Source organism: Triplophysa dalaica, chromosome 5 (assembly GCF_015846415.1).
Source record: "Triplophysa dalaica isolate WHDGS20190420 chromosome 5, ASM1584641v1, whole genome shotgun sequence".
Taxonomy (NCBI): Eukaryota; Metazoa; Chordata; class Actinopteri; order Cypriniformes; family Nemacheilidae; genus Triplophysa; species Triplophysa dalaica.
Window position 1 is genome coordinate 3,296,698 of NC_079546.1, and position 12,145 is coordinate 3,308,842.

The 12,145-nt window shown below is 41.9% G+C and overlaps 1 protein-coding gene across 1 annotated transcript; it reads left to right on the forward strand.

Moving 5' to 3' along the window:
* The first annotated feature begins 1,049 nt into the window (after positions 1-1,049).
* gpr37b (G protein-coupled receptor 37b) lies at positions 1,050-9,682 on the forward strand. The gene is made up of 2 exons (XM_056749324.1): positions 1,050-2,706; positions 7,403-9,682. Exons 1-2 carry the CDS (start codon positions 1,705-1,707, stop codon positions 8,231-8,233), a joined length of 1,833 nt encoding a protein of 610 aa, XP_056605302.1. The 5' UTR covers positions 1,050-1,704; the 3' UTR covers positions 8,234-9,682.
* Positions 9,683-12,145: the final 2,463 nt, after the last annotated feature.

Consider the following 12,145-nt stretch of genomic DNA (forward strand, 5'->3'; position numbering starts at 1 on the left):
ATAGATAAAGATTCTTACAAAAACAATTCAAAGTCAACCTTTAGTTTTTGACCTTGATGCTCTTCCGAGCTGTTTTTAGTGTTTTGAACCCCATGCTTACATTTGGCATCAGTATAACAAGCTGCCATAGGTTGTGACAACTCCAGTAGCTTATTTCTGCACCTGGCATCCCTGTTTTACACTTTAGTATTCTGCCAAGCTCAGCTAACCAGCAGGACATAGAGGCGAACCTTTGGACTCAGCTGAACAAAGGCACTAATGCATGTTTGAGCTAAATATGGAGGCTCTGTACATAATTGCTGATGTATTGAGAGGCAATAAAAGGTTGTTGGCTTTGCTTCTGCAAATGTCTCTGAGCCCAAGTTTCTGTTCAGCAGGAAACAAACCTTTGAGCGAGTCAGATCTTGCCCTTCCGTTCTGTTCTGTTGTGTCATTGCCATGGGGAAGAAAACCTGTTCAACATACAAAAAAAACTAAAGAGCATTCGGAGGTGAATGTCTATAAGATATTGAAGTTCCGTTGTTTTACCCGTTACAGTATATACATTATTAAATTATATATAAGAAAGTAAAATATTATATACAGAACAGGGCAGTCCAGAAGTCTGAGACTGCATTTGTGAATGCTTTGCTTATTTTGAATGTAACTTTTTTTTGCAAATTATGCAGTATAAAAAGATTGAATGATAAATTGACTTAAATTAACGTTGATTTCAAATGTTAGTAACTCACCACCTCAATTCGAATTAAATATTTCTTTTTATTATTATCTCATCTGGGTTTTGAATGCTTGTGTACATGAAATGAAATCCAAAATATCAATACAGTCTCTTACCATGTGGGGTTTTGCGCTGTTAGAAAATGAATAGTGCATGCATAGAAATCTATTTTGATATATATTAATGCACATATAAGAAAAACACCTGCTTTATTTGAGATGTATTTATGGTTGTGGGCTGTGTCTTGCACTTTCACCGCTATACAAATTATGTACAATTCCTGCATCCCACAGGTTATAATTTGACTCGCACAGCAACGATGCTGATCGGATTATGTTTCTGTTGACATGCGTAATTACGCACAAATGTAAATGCATAACGCACAAGCGGGGCGTGGTCACCTCCAGTTGCGGTGGTCCAGGGGTCTGATGCTGATGGATCCGTTTTGACAGAACAAGGTTATCTGCCAGGGGAGAGTCCGTCCATTTTCTTCAGCCGCTCCTCACAAACAGGAGAAGCCGTCGGAGCGCAGGGCGCAGCAGCTCCCCGCCCGCGCCGCAAGAGCGCGTCCGCCTCACTCCGCGTCTCCACATTGACGATCACGGCAGAGGCGCAGGAGGCGCTCCGATAATCCAGGACGAATGCAGGTTGCCGCGCCCAAAACACGAGATGCGACCGACTCTCTCTGCTGAACTGGATGCGATGCGCTTCGTAAACAAAACCGCATCGGATAGTGGAACTAGCGCGTGTGGAGGGAATAGCGCCTTACTTTGCTAAGAGAAGATTTTTGTTACATTTGCAGCCTGTCACGGAGCTGATTTAACGGGTCATTTTTAAATGGGATTTTGCGCAAGTATCTGCATCAATAATCATTCAAGTGTGAACTTTTTCCTCTGACAACGCGCGTCCGGGAAAATGTGTTTTCTTTGCAATGCATAAAACCGAAGTGACTTCTTTAAGCCCCCTGGCACATTGACTCATTGAAGATGCAGGTGCTGCTTTTAAAAGCGATATTTTTCATAGCTGGATGTCCATATGTCATACTGCATGAAAGATATGACAGTATACACACCAAAGAAACCAGGGACATTACTCTTAGGAGTTCTTATGCGAGTGCCAAGCATCCTGCAAAGTATCAAGCCACAGGTACATCTGCCTTTGACATCAAACAGACTTTAGAAAACAACAGTAAGTTTCCTTCGCATCTCCGACTGGTTTTAGACAGCAGGAGTAAGCGACATGGATACAGTCATCTCGTGTCAAACAGGACGCGCACGGTTCAGCAGGGTGGCACAAACCCACGCAAGCGCTCGCGGCAACAGGAGTTGGATGGTGAAATGCCCGCTGCCATGGGAACGGCAGGTGGACACAATAACTCAAAGCCGTATTCTTTGAGAGGAGAACACAAGAGAAACCACAGGCGCAAAAGGGGCACAAAAGAACACCACAAGAAAGCGTTTAAGAGTATGAAAAGGAGCCAGAAGAAAAGCGCCGTCCCTCTGACACCACCCCAAACTTATTATCATGCCTTTGCATCTTCTTTAACCCTTTGGGAACCGATGCCCAAACCTCTAGCTCTCACGGCCACCGACTTTCCATTCGATCTCACCCGGTACACTGAATTCCACACCAAACAGGTAGACGACCCGTGGGACGCCACGCCGATGACTCCTCCGTATGCAGAGGACGAGGAAAGTGTATTGTTCCCCAACCCTTTCTACCCTGTTACCAGCGAGACGTATGGAGCTTATGCGATCACAATCGTCTCGGCTCTAATTTTTGCAGTGGGAGTAACCGGCAACATAGCAATAATGTGTGTGGTGTGCCATAATTATTACATGAGGAGCATCTCCAATGCTCTTTTAGCCAACCTGGCCATCTGGGACTTTGCGCTGATTTTGTCTTGCCTCCCTCTCGTGGTGTTTCACGAACTGACTAAGACCTGGCTGCTGGGCCAGTTCACCTGTAAAGTCGTACCGTATATTGAGGTAATTGACATCACATGCAAGCTTTACTTCTGCTATGGGTCTGTGGAGAGTTGGAGGTCTTTTTAAATGAATCTATGTATTAAACTCATGCATGTACGATTTTGACCTTTTGACTTTTCGACACAATATAAACCGCTGCATAGCAACACCTTGGCAACCACCCCTAGCATCACGGTGGAGAGTTTTGCATGGTAAACCATCACTTACATTTGAAATGCAGCAAAAGGTCATAACCCAAATTTTGGTTTGACCCAGTGATGATTTGGTGTGGGTGTGCAGGTGTGTTTTGAGTGTAACGCAGGAGGCTGTGGGAACCCTGAGACGCCATATGTGCTGAATGCAAAAGAGCAGCCGCCCTGCCCTCAGGACACCTGCACGACCGTGTGTGCTGACCTCTGTCCCACTTCTGTCTCATCACTGTATGGTGTAACCATCGCTGCTTATTTCCCATGAAATCTGTAGACACAGAGCCATAATGTTCTCACCACACCCAAACCCAGCTGAGATCGCTTTCACTCTCACTAACACACAGACGCTCTCTCTTATCTGCTCTGTTTCACAAATCAGCACATTTCCTTCCCATATTCTCATTACTGTAAATATGATTTTTTTTTTCAATTGAAATGAGCATCCATTAGAGGCAATACCTCCATGAGACACAAATGCATTACAATGTAACACATCTTTATTTTGTTATACAGTACTGAGTGTGTAAATAAGTGAAAGTGTTAAATCTATGTCACAATGTCAAAAATCTTAAAATGGCTTAATCATTTTTATTTAGCAGGATATAACTTCTCTTTAGATTTGGAGGTGAAATATGACTTAACAGGTTTTGTGAAATTGATCCCCATGTTCCAACATGAAAATATCCTGGAGTATACTTTAATATTTACTATGGTACAATATAGTATCTTGGAATTGTACTGCAGTAATTAGTAATTACTTAAGTATACTACAGTATTTCTCCTATAGTATACTTTCACAGATATTATCACATACAGTGTACTAAAGTTTACTATGGCAAATACTTACGTAGCCTATACTACAGTATTAACAACAGCTTTGAGTCATTATAGTAATAGTGTAGAATGATATAGTATACCTTTACAAAGTGATACTTTAATATTATAGAGTGTAGTATAGTAAATATTAAAGTATGCTAAAGTATATATAGATTGTAGTTAATTCTACATAATGCTATAGTGTACATGTACATTCACAAAGTAATAATATAATATACTACGGCTTACTAACGTTTACCATAGTAAATATACTACAGTATTTATAACAGCTTACTTCAGTATACTGCAGAATTCTATAGCGTACTTTAACCAAGTGTACTTAAGTTTATTATATGTTTACTATAGTAAACACTTAAGTATACAACAGTATTTCCTTCACCTTACTTCATTATACTGCAGAATGCTTTAGTCTACATTAGCATAATGTACAACAGTGTACTATAGTTAGTATACTACAGTATGTTTCATGTTGTTTGGCTGGAGAGAGGCCGATACTGTAGTATGCGAGCGAACGAGTATCATGCTTCCTTTGTGAATGTGTGTTACGGGGGGGGGTTAGGAGGGAGATCTGGATAAATGTGGCCTCCCTGTGGCACACAGTTAGCGTGCTGCGATTGCACGGGACGGCCAAAAAGAGCCGAGAGGCCCAGGCTGACAATGGTGAGGTTGAATGGAATCAACCCGCTTTGCATGCATCCTCGTGTCACGGATGTGTGTGCGCGCTTCCCTCCGGCTGCAGTGCAGCTACTGAATGCAGAATAAGTGGAGTGTAGTCAGTCTTGGGGCAAATTGTGAGAGAATGTTCTGCGGGGAGAAAACGCCCCGGGCTTCATTACTCACCACACACACGCGCATGCCCGGCTGTGACTAGAGACAGCGTAGATGAAAAAACATGCCGCATGATAGTTGGTGTGAGATGGAGAGAGCTGTACTGTAGCTTTAATTCTCGCTTGTTCTCTCCTGCCGAGAGATGCCACACAAGGGTGGAGAAATCTGTTTTGGAGTTTTGTTCCTCCTCCACAGATGAGTTCAGATGTCAGCTGTGTTTCTGTATCAGGGGTTTGTGGTAGGTCATGCAGATCTGAGGCTGCTGTGTTTGTGCAGTATTTTAACTGGCAGGGGTGGACTTGTGTTTTGACTTTTCAGATATTACACCAGTCACAACACCCAGATTTGCAGGAAGGCAGACTCTCATTTCTCTGCTGGGCACATCACGGGTTCGAGCAGACGCTGTATGGAGGCGGATCTGACAGCTCGGCTTCCATACAGAACAAATATAACTTCAGTTCATTTCATATCTGTCGATTATTTAAAATGTTCTTTGTGGCTAAAAGAACGTCAAGATCATGTCATTCCAAACCTGCAGGACCTTCTTTCTTCCGCAGAACACAAAAGAAGATATTTTGAAGAACGCTGATAACCAAACAACACTGAACCTCATTGACTTCCGATGTACGAACACAAAACCACTGAGACATTTCTTGTAATATCTTCTTTTGTGTTCCACAGAAGAAAGACTCAAATATACGTTTATAACTGCGTGAACACATTTATTTTTGGGTGAACTGTCTCTATAATAACTCAAGAATCATGTTAATGGAGACTCATGGTTCATCATATATAAAGTTATTATTGTAATAGCTGTAGTCTGTAGCACCCTCTCGTTCTCATTTGTCAATATGTGAGAGTTATTGCCCTCCCTGCTGGCGGTAGCCCAATGGCCCGAAGTCAAGCAGTCTGAAAGCATCTGTTAAAACCAGATTAATAACCAGAACCTCCCTCCTTCACAAGAGACTCTTAATCACAGAATTAATGAGCTGTTAGTAAAGACCAACAAAGCCTGTGAGATCCTCACCCGCTGCTTAGGAACCTGAATGCCATGACATGTCTCCAAAACACCTGCGAGTGCCAGGACGGACGCGGTCGTGAGGTGAAGTGTGCTTCAAACCACATGATCATTAGTTGTTTGTTATGCAGACGGTGGTCTCGGCTTTGTGTCCATGTTTGTTTGTCTGTCGCAGGTAAAGGTCCTGTCATGACATTCTTTCTCATTCAAGTCAAAGATTTTGTGCCTGAAATATTTAGCTGTGTGTAAATATCGTTAAATGCTCGGAGGTCGCTCTTTCTAAGCTCAGTTGTGTTTCATATAAGTTTTGGGTGTCTCTCCTCAAATTGCTTAAAAGAGAAACAAATGGAGAGTTCACATTAAAACTGTTTAGAATCATCTCTGGAATTTATTTTAGAATTTGGAAAATGTTAAACCAAAAGTCAATGAATCAGAAAATTATGATTCTATCTTCTCTCTGAAAAAACAAATAAGCAAATTATTTGCATTAACTTTATTTACACAGAAGGTCAGTTTGAATATTTTCAGTGTCTAATGGGGGAGAATGGACGCGTTTCACACCTATGAAAGTAATTTTGTGCCAGTCTTAATGGATGCAATGGTCCGTAATGGATTCTGAACAGCGCTTATTGTTTAAATGATCAAACCGTTCCGCATTCACAAATGAAAGATGCATGCCGGTTTTGGTTGGGGAACAGAAGCGAGCGTGGTTTCTCTAATTGTCTCCTCCTTGATGCTGATGTGCTTCATTGCTCTGTAATTATGCTAATGAAGACAAACACTAAGTTGCCTCTTTCATTTGGGTTTGTGTCATCCGCTGAGATGCAGCTGTTAGAATGTGGCCAAGAATCTGTCCTGTTGTCTTTCTCTCATTATAGTCGAATCTTTTGTTAATTCTCTTTCATATCAAGCAATTCAACGTGGCAGTAGCCATGCTGAACATTTCATTTCACGATGGGAAGCTTGTGGTTGGAGAGTTCAGAGCTCTGCGTGTCTGTTTGAAATTAATTGTTTGGTCTGCAGGAGTTTGACTTTTTTGTAATAACAAAGCAGATAAGAGCTGTGAATGTGGGAGATGTGTTCTGCAAACCCGATAATATGCATTGGATGAATTATATGTCGAGAGTTTTCAGCTGTACAGATGGATGCAGGGTTTCGTTCTGAACCGGTTGTTTTCCTTCATTGGTTTTGACAGTGTACACATGTAACACAAGACAATGACATATTCTGACATACAACAGCTGTTTTCCGTTCACTAAAGAAATGCTGGGTAGTTTCAACCCCTAGTTGTGTAGAATATGGATCTAAAATGTTCATATTTCACCCAACCAGAGCTGGAACAACCCTCATTTTTCGGGCAAATCGTAACTGTTTTATAAAATGTCTAATAAATTTGTGTGTTTTTTCATTTAATCTGCTTTCAGTCATGAGGCGGGGCTTCATTTGTGCTTTTTTCTTGTAATCGTATGTTTTTGCACGATTCACAAGGTACAAATTTATATGAAATTGTCACTTCGTACAATAGTTACTAGAGAAGTAACAAAAAATTTACAAAGTCCAAATTTCTCCACCGATACCAATAGGCTTCTTTTCTGCCTCTACCGATATTTTGAAGTTTGTAGCACTAACTAAAGGATAAATGAATATATCTTAACTTCTGAATGTTATTAATTCACATAACAAACTATTAATGTAATACATCAAATTTGTGATACCCCATACTGTCAAAATCGCTTTATCATGTGTATTTTTTGTACATTTTTGATCCTTGTAGCTTTGTGATTTCCAACACAAAATTTTGTTTTTTGTGTGTGTTTATTTCCAGGTGGCATCCTTGGGTGTAACCACTTTCACCCTCTGCGCGCTCTGCATCGATCGATTCCGCGCCGCCACCAACGTCCAGATGTACTATGAGATGATCGAGAACTGCACCTCCACCACCGCCAAGCTAGGCGTCATCTGGATCGGTGCCTTACTCCTGGCCCTGCCCGAGCTGCTGATCCGCCAACTGGTTTCCGAAAACGGCGACGGCACGGCGGATGATCCTGCTTCGGAACGCTGCCTGATCCGCATCTCCACGACCCTCCCCGACACTCTGTACGTTCTGGGCCTGACGTACGAGGGCGCCCGTCTATGGTGGTGCTTCGGCTGCTATTTCTGCCTGCCCACGCTCTTCACCATCGGCAGCTCGGTGGCCACCGCCCGCAGGATCCGACGCGCCGAGCGCGGCTGCGCCAGAGGCAACAAGAAGCAGATCCGACTGGAAAGCCAAATGAACTGCACCGTGGTGGCGCTCGCCATCGTGTACGGAGCGTGCGTTGTCCCAGAGAACGTCTGCAACATGGTATCCGCCTACATGGCGGCCGGGGTGCCGCAGAGCACCATGGCGGTGTTGCATTTGCTCAGCCAGCTGCTGCTGTTCCTGCGGGCGGCCGTCACGCCCGTCTTGCTGCTCTGCTTGTGCCGACCCTTCGGCCGCGCCTTCCTGGAGTGCTGCTGCTGCTGTTGCCCGGACACGTGCGGGATAGCGGGGCACTCTTCTGCCACGGCAAGCGACGACAACGAACACGAGTGCACCACGGAACTGGAGCTGTCACCATTCAGCACCATACGCCGAGAGATGTCCAACTACACGGCGACCGGATCTCACTGCTAAGCCACATCGTGTAATGTGCAAGCACTCCTTTGGTCTTGTGTAAATACCACAACCGATATGTCGTTCTTAAAGAAAGTAATGTAGACTGAAAATCATGTAATTACATTTTTAATCGCCTTTAAAATATATATACACACCGATGTAGTAACGGCGTTCGAGTTGACGTTTGTTTTGCACTTTAGCTTTCTCTCCACTTTTGTGACTTCACGAAGGCCTTCAGACGAGATGTGCCGATGGGGTTGTGAAGGCTGTTCAAGAGATGTCTGTCTGAGGCACATGTACATAGAGCTACACAACGCAAGATCACGTCCTGTATGAACGGCCCCTTTCTGTCGCACGGTGTCTTTCCGCATTTATGGACCATAACATTTCTCTAATGTTTCTGTGTGTTGTGTGCCGTGACTTTCTCTCGATGAAGTTTGATTCTCGTGAATCGTTCTTGAAGTCTGTAGAGCAGATGTGTCGCATCTGTACAGTATGTGTCTTAAACCTGCCCACACGATGCTTAACACTTTCTGACCGTTTTTATATAACCACAACAAAATGTCTCTTTAATAAACAGAACGTGTTTGCTAGAGAATTGCAAACTGATATATTAAAACGCAAATGTGCTTTCTTCATTCTTTTTGTTTAAACAACACATATTGTGTTTGGCCTGATTCAGGTCTCCAAGAAGGATTTCCAATGTTTCTTTTCAGCAGTCTTTGCATTATTCAAAAGCCGCCATACCGCTTGGTTTCCGATGTGTCTAAGAAACTGTTTATCCACATAAAGGCTTTAGCTGTCAGGTTGCTCATTGAACAGGTCCAGATGAGATCGACTGGAGGCTTATGGAGCTGCTCTTTATATTTCAAACACATCTGCTGCATTTGAGGTGTCAGACACCGTCTGCTATTTTTGGGACGCTTTGTGGGAAGATGCTGTAGGACTTTGTGTGACAGATAGGAACATTTCAGCGATCTCTATATGAACACGTTTTGCGGGGATTCTCATGCATTCGATTTGTGGAAGACGAACACAAATATTGACATATGCTGCTTTTCCATCTCAATCAAGACAGCAGAAAGAACATTTCTGAAGGCTTTGAATGTGCCCAGGTTGGGACCAAAATCAGTCGAAAAATGAGGTAGTCTGTTTTTAGAAGCTAAACATTTTACATTATGGCATCATTTTAATGACAAAACCAAAACCCAAGATTACGTCTATTCGATTCACCTGATGTTGCAGTTATTTCGTAAAAAGTCTCATGAGACTTTCATTACTCAAATACAGTTTTGCTGTCTTAAAGTAAACTCCACTTATACTAAAATACTAAACCTACAAAAACGCTGCCTAACCAAAATCTTACCGAAATGAATCAGGCATCACGTAAAGGTTATAAAATCTAATAAAACTGTACTGAAATGTAGAACAATATCCTACAAATAAACTTAATTTCTATAATGCAAGGAGCAGTTTATTCTTCTTTTTTTGTTTTAAAATAAAATATGTCCAGGGTATTTTCTGGACAGGTATGTCTTGAGATTTGCTTCGTCCCTTATCGACTCATTTTCTTTAGATGAATTGGTGGTTTATTGTCACGCCTCATCCGTGTTCGTGATGGATGTGCAGCATTTCAGTAGTAATTGTTCATGAACACTAGGTCATTTCAGAGACTCGCTCGGCCGTTAGCTATTGTACAAACCCATTAACTGTGAAACCTGGTCTCTCTTTTCAAATTCCTCCTGTAAAGCAGCAGTACAGTGTGTTATACAGTAAGAGAAAACTCCACAGCTGCTGTATTTATCCAGGGCTCCTCGTGGCTTTATTCCAACCCGATTCGAGCAGAAACAGGTGTGTTTTGTCTATTTTAACAAGGTTAGTTTTGAGAAACAGCCTGAAATGACTGACTTGCCCGCAGACCTTGTTAAGTTGGTGGGGAGGTGTGCTGGCGGAGAGGCGGTGAGTCCTCGCTGTAGCGTGCAGAGGTTTGACTGGGATGAGTGCACAGATAGTTATTCAGCCGTTAACAGCTATTCTCTTCCCATCACTGTCAAGACCGGACGTACGGTATCACACAAACTAGACCTCTCTGCAAGTACAGAAATAAAGCATTTTCGTTGGGGTAACCTTTGCGCACATTGCCGGTTTAAGTTCAAATAAAGCTGTTGTGTTAAAACTATTTCTATCACGGTTTTAAAAAGGCAAAGGAATCTGAGTGAGCCATTCGTTGGATAAAATGTCTGAACACTCTGTCATGATAAAGACCAGTCTTCTCAATTCCAGTCCTGGACAGCATCTCTCAGAGGATTATTTTATAGCTTTTCTTTTTTAGCTCGGATGATGTTCCGTTGTTTCATTTAAGTATTAACTTAGTCTCAGATATTTCTCCTTAAATGTTTGCGAGAAATAAAGACAGAAGTGAAGAAACACATGAAGAGTATGGAGGTATAACATGACTGTAGATCGTAGAGGTCAAATAATCTTGATTTGATTAAATGTGATGAGAACTGTTTGCGTTCATATTGAGATCATCAATAATATTGACTTTTGATTGCAGACTTGCAAATCTGAGCTCAGTTTGACACATTGTTGACATCTCTTCTCAAACTCCAATGACAGAGACGTTTGTGAGATTTCTGACTTATTTTCTAAGTAAGAAGAAATATCTAAGACTTGAGCAAAACGTTCCATGCGATCTCATTAATAGATATTGAAGTCATCTCTTCTGTGACCACAGTTCGTGAAGCTCATTCATAAACTTGCCATTTCATGCTCAAAGCACAATGAGAAGAACGCTAAACCACGAAAGCTGATTATTGTTGAAGGGAAAGAAGTTGCAGGAATGAATATATTTCTGGGATGTGTGGGTGCTGGCATGTGACGGAGTTCTGTGGAGGAGGGAGTCAGTTTTTCTATGTTTATTTATAAGGGCTCAAGCAGGATCTGATCCAATGAATCCAAACCCCCACAAAGTCTGTGAATGTGTCGATTTTTAAACTACTTCGCTACTAATTTAAAGAGACACGTACACATGTGAAGTCTTCTGAACACATTTCGTCTTTAATCAGCATTGAAAATGAAGGAGATTATCGTTTAGAGTTCTGAAAGGTTACTATTTTATTTTTCGAGGTAATATTTTTCTACATTATTACTCGGTTTGAGATGCAGTAGCTGTATGAAAGTCTTCCTCGGGGAATGAACAGATTTCTGGGTCATTGCTGGAATTGAATGCTTGAATGAGTGCAGCTGAGCAGTCAAAGTTTAAAAGCTTTAGCTTCTTTCCACCGCAGTATAAAACCTCCTCCACCAGCACTTCTTCTGCATCCAGGTTAATGAGCATCTCTGCTGCTGTCGGTCTTGTTTTTTTCCAATCTCTCCGTCGGCAGTTCAGGATATGAAACCCTTGGCGTTCTCCACACATCGGGTCCTGCTGATTCATGGATCTTAGGTCTTGTTAGCTTGGCTCATTGCCATCCGTCTCTCGCCGTGCCTTTTGGCACGAGTCGTAGTCATGGAGAGCAAACACCTTCTCTCATGGCTGGAGCTGTAGATTAAAGAGATGAAAGGGCACGCCGCCTAGTCCTCAGCTTCACATTCAATTAAACTAAAACCACTTGTCCTTTGTATGCTTTCTAAATCTTGAAAGGCGAAACCCATTTAAAAGGTAGATCCAAGAGATTTTTTCGAGAATAAAAGAGATGGGTTTAAGTATAAATGTTTTCCCATGAAAGACAAATTAATTTGAATGTCAAATGCAAAAAGGTATGTTTTGTCAATATAATGCAGGAAACTAAAGCCTATGGGGTAAGTCGTGACAAGAGAACCTGTAATTGAACAACCTATTTTACTGTAAGCTTTTCATCAAAAATTTTGAAAATAAAAAACTAATAATGAGCATTACACTTTAATGAACATCTGTTTTAATAAACA

Bases quoted from the DNA above. Each gene is read 5' to 3' on its own strand.
- gpr37b (XM_056749324.1), top strand. From the start codon at position 1,705: ATGCAGGTGCTGCTTTTAAAAGCGATATTTTTCATAGCTGGATGTCCA. The intron at 2,707-7,402 runs GTAATTGACATC...GTTTATTTCCAG, and splicing joins AAGTCGTACCGTATATTGAG to GTGGCATCCTTGGGTGTAAC.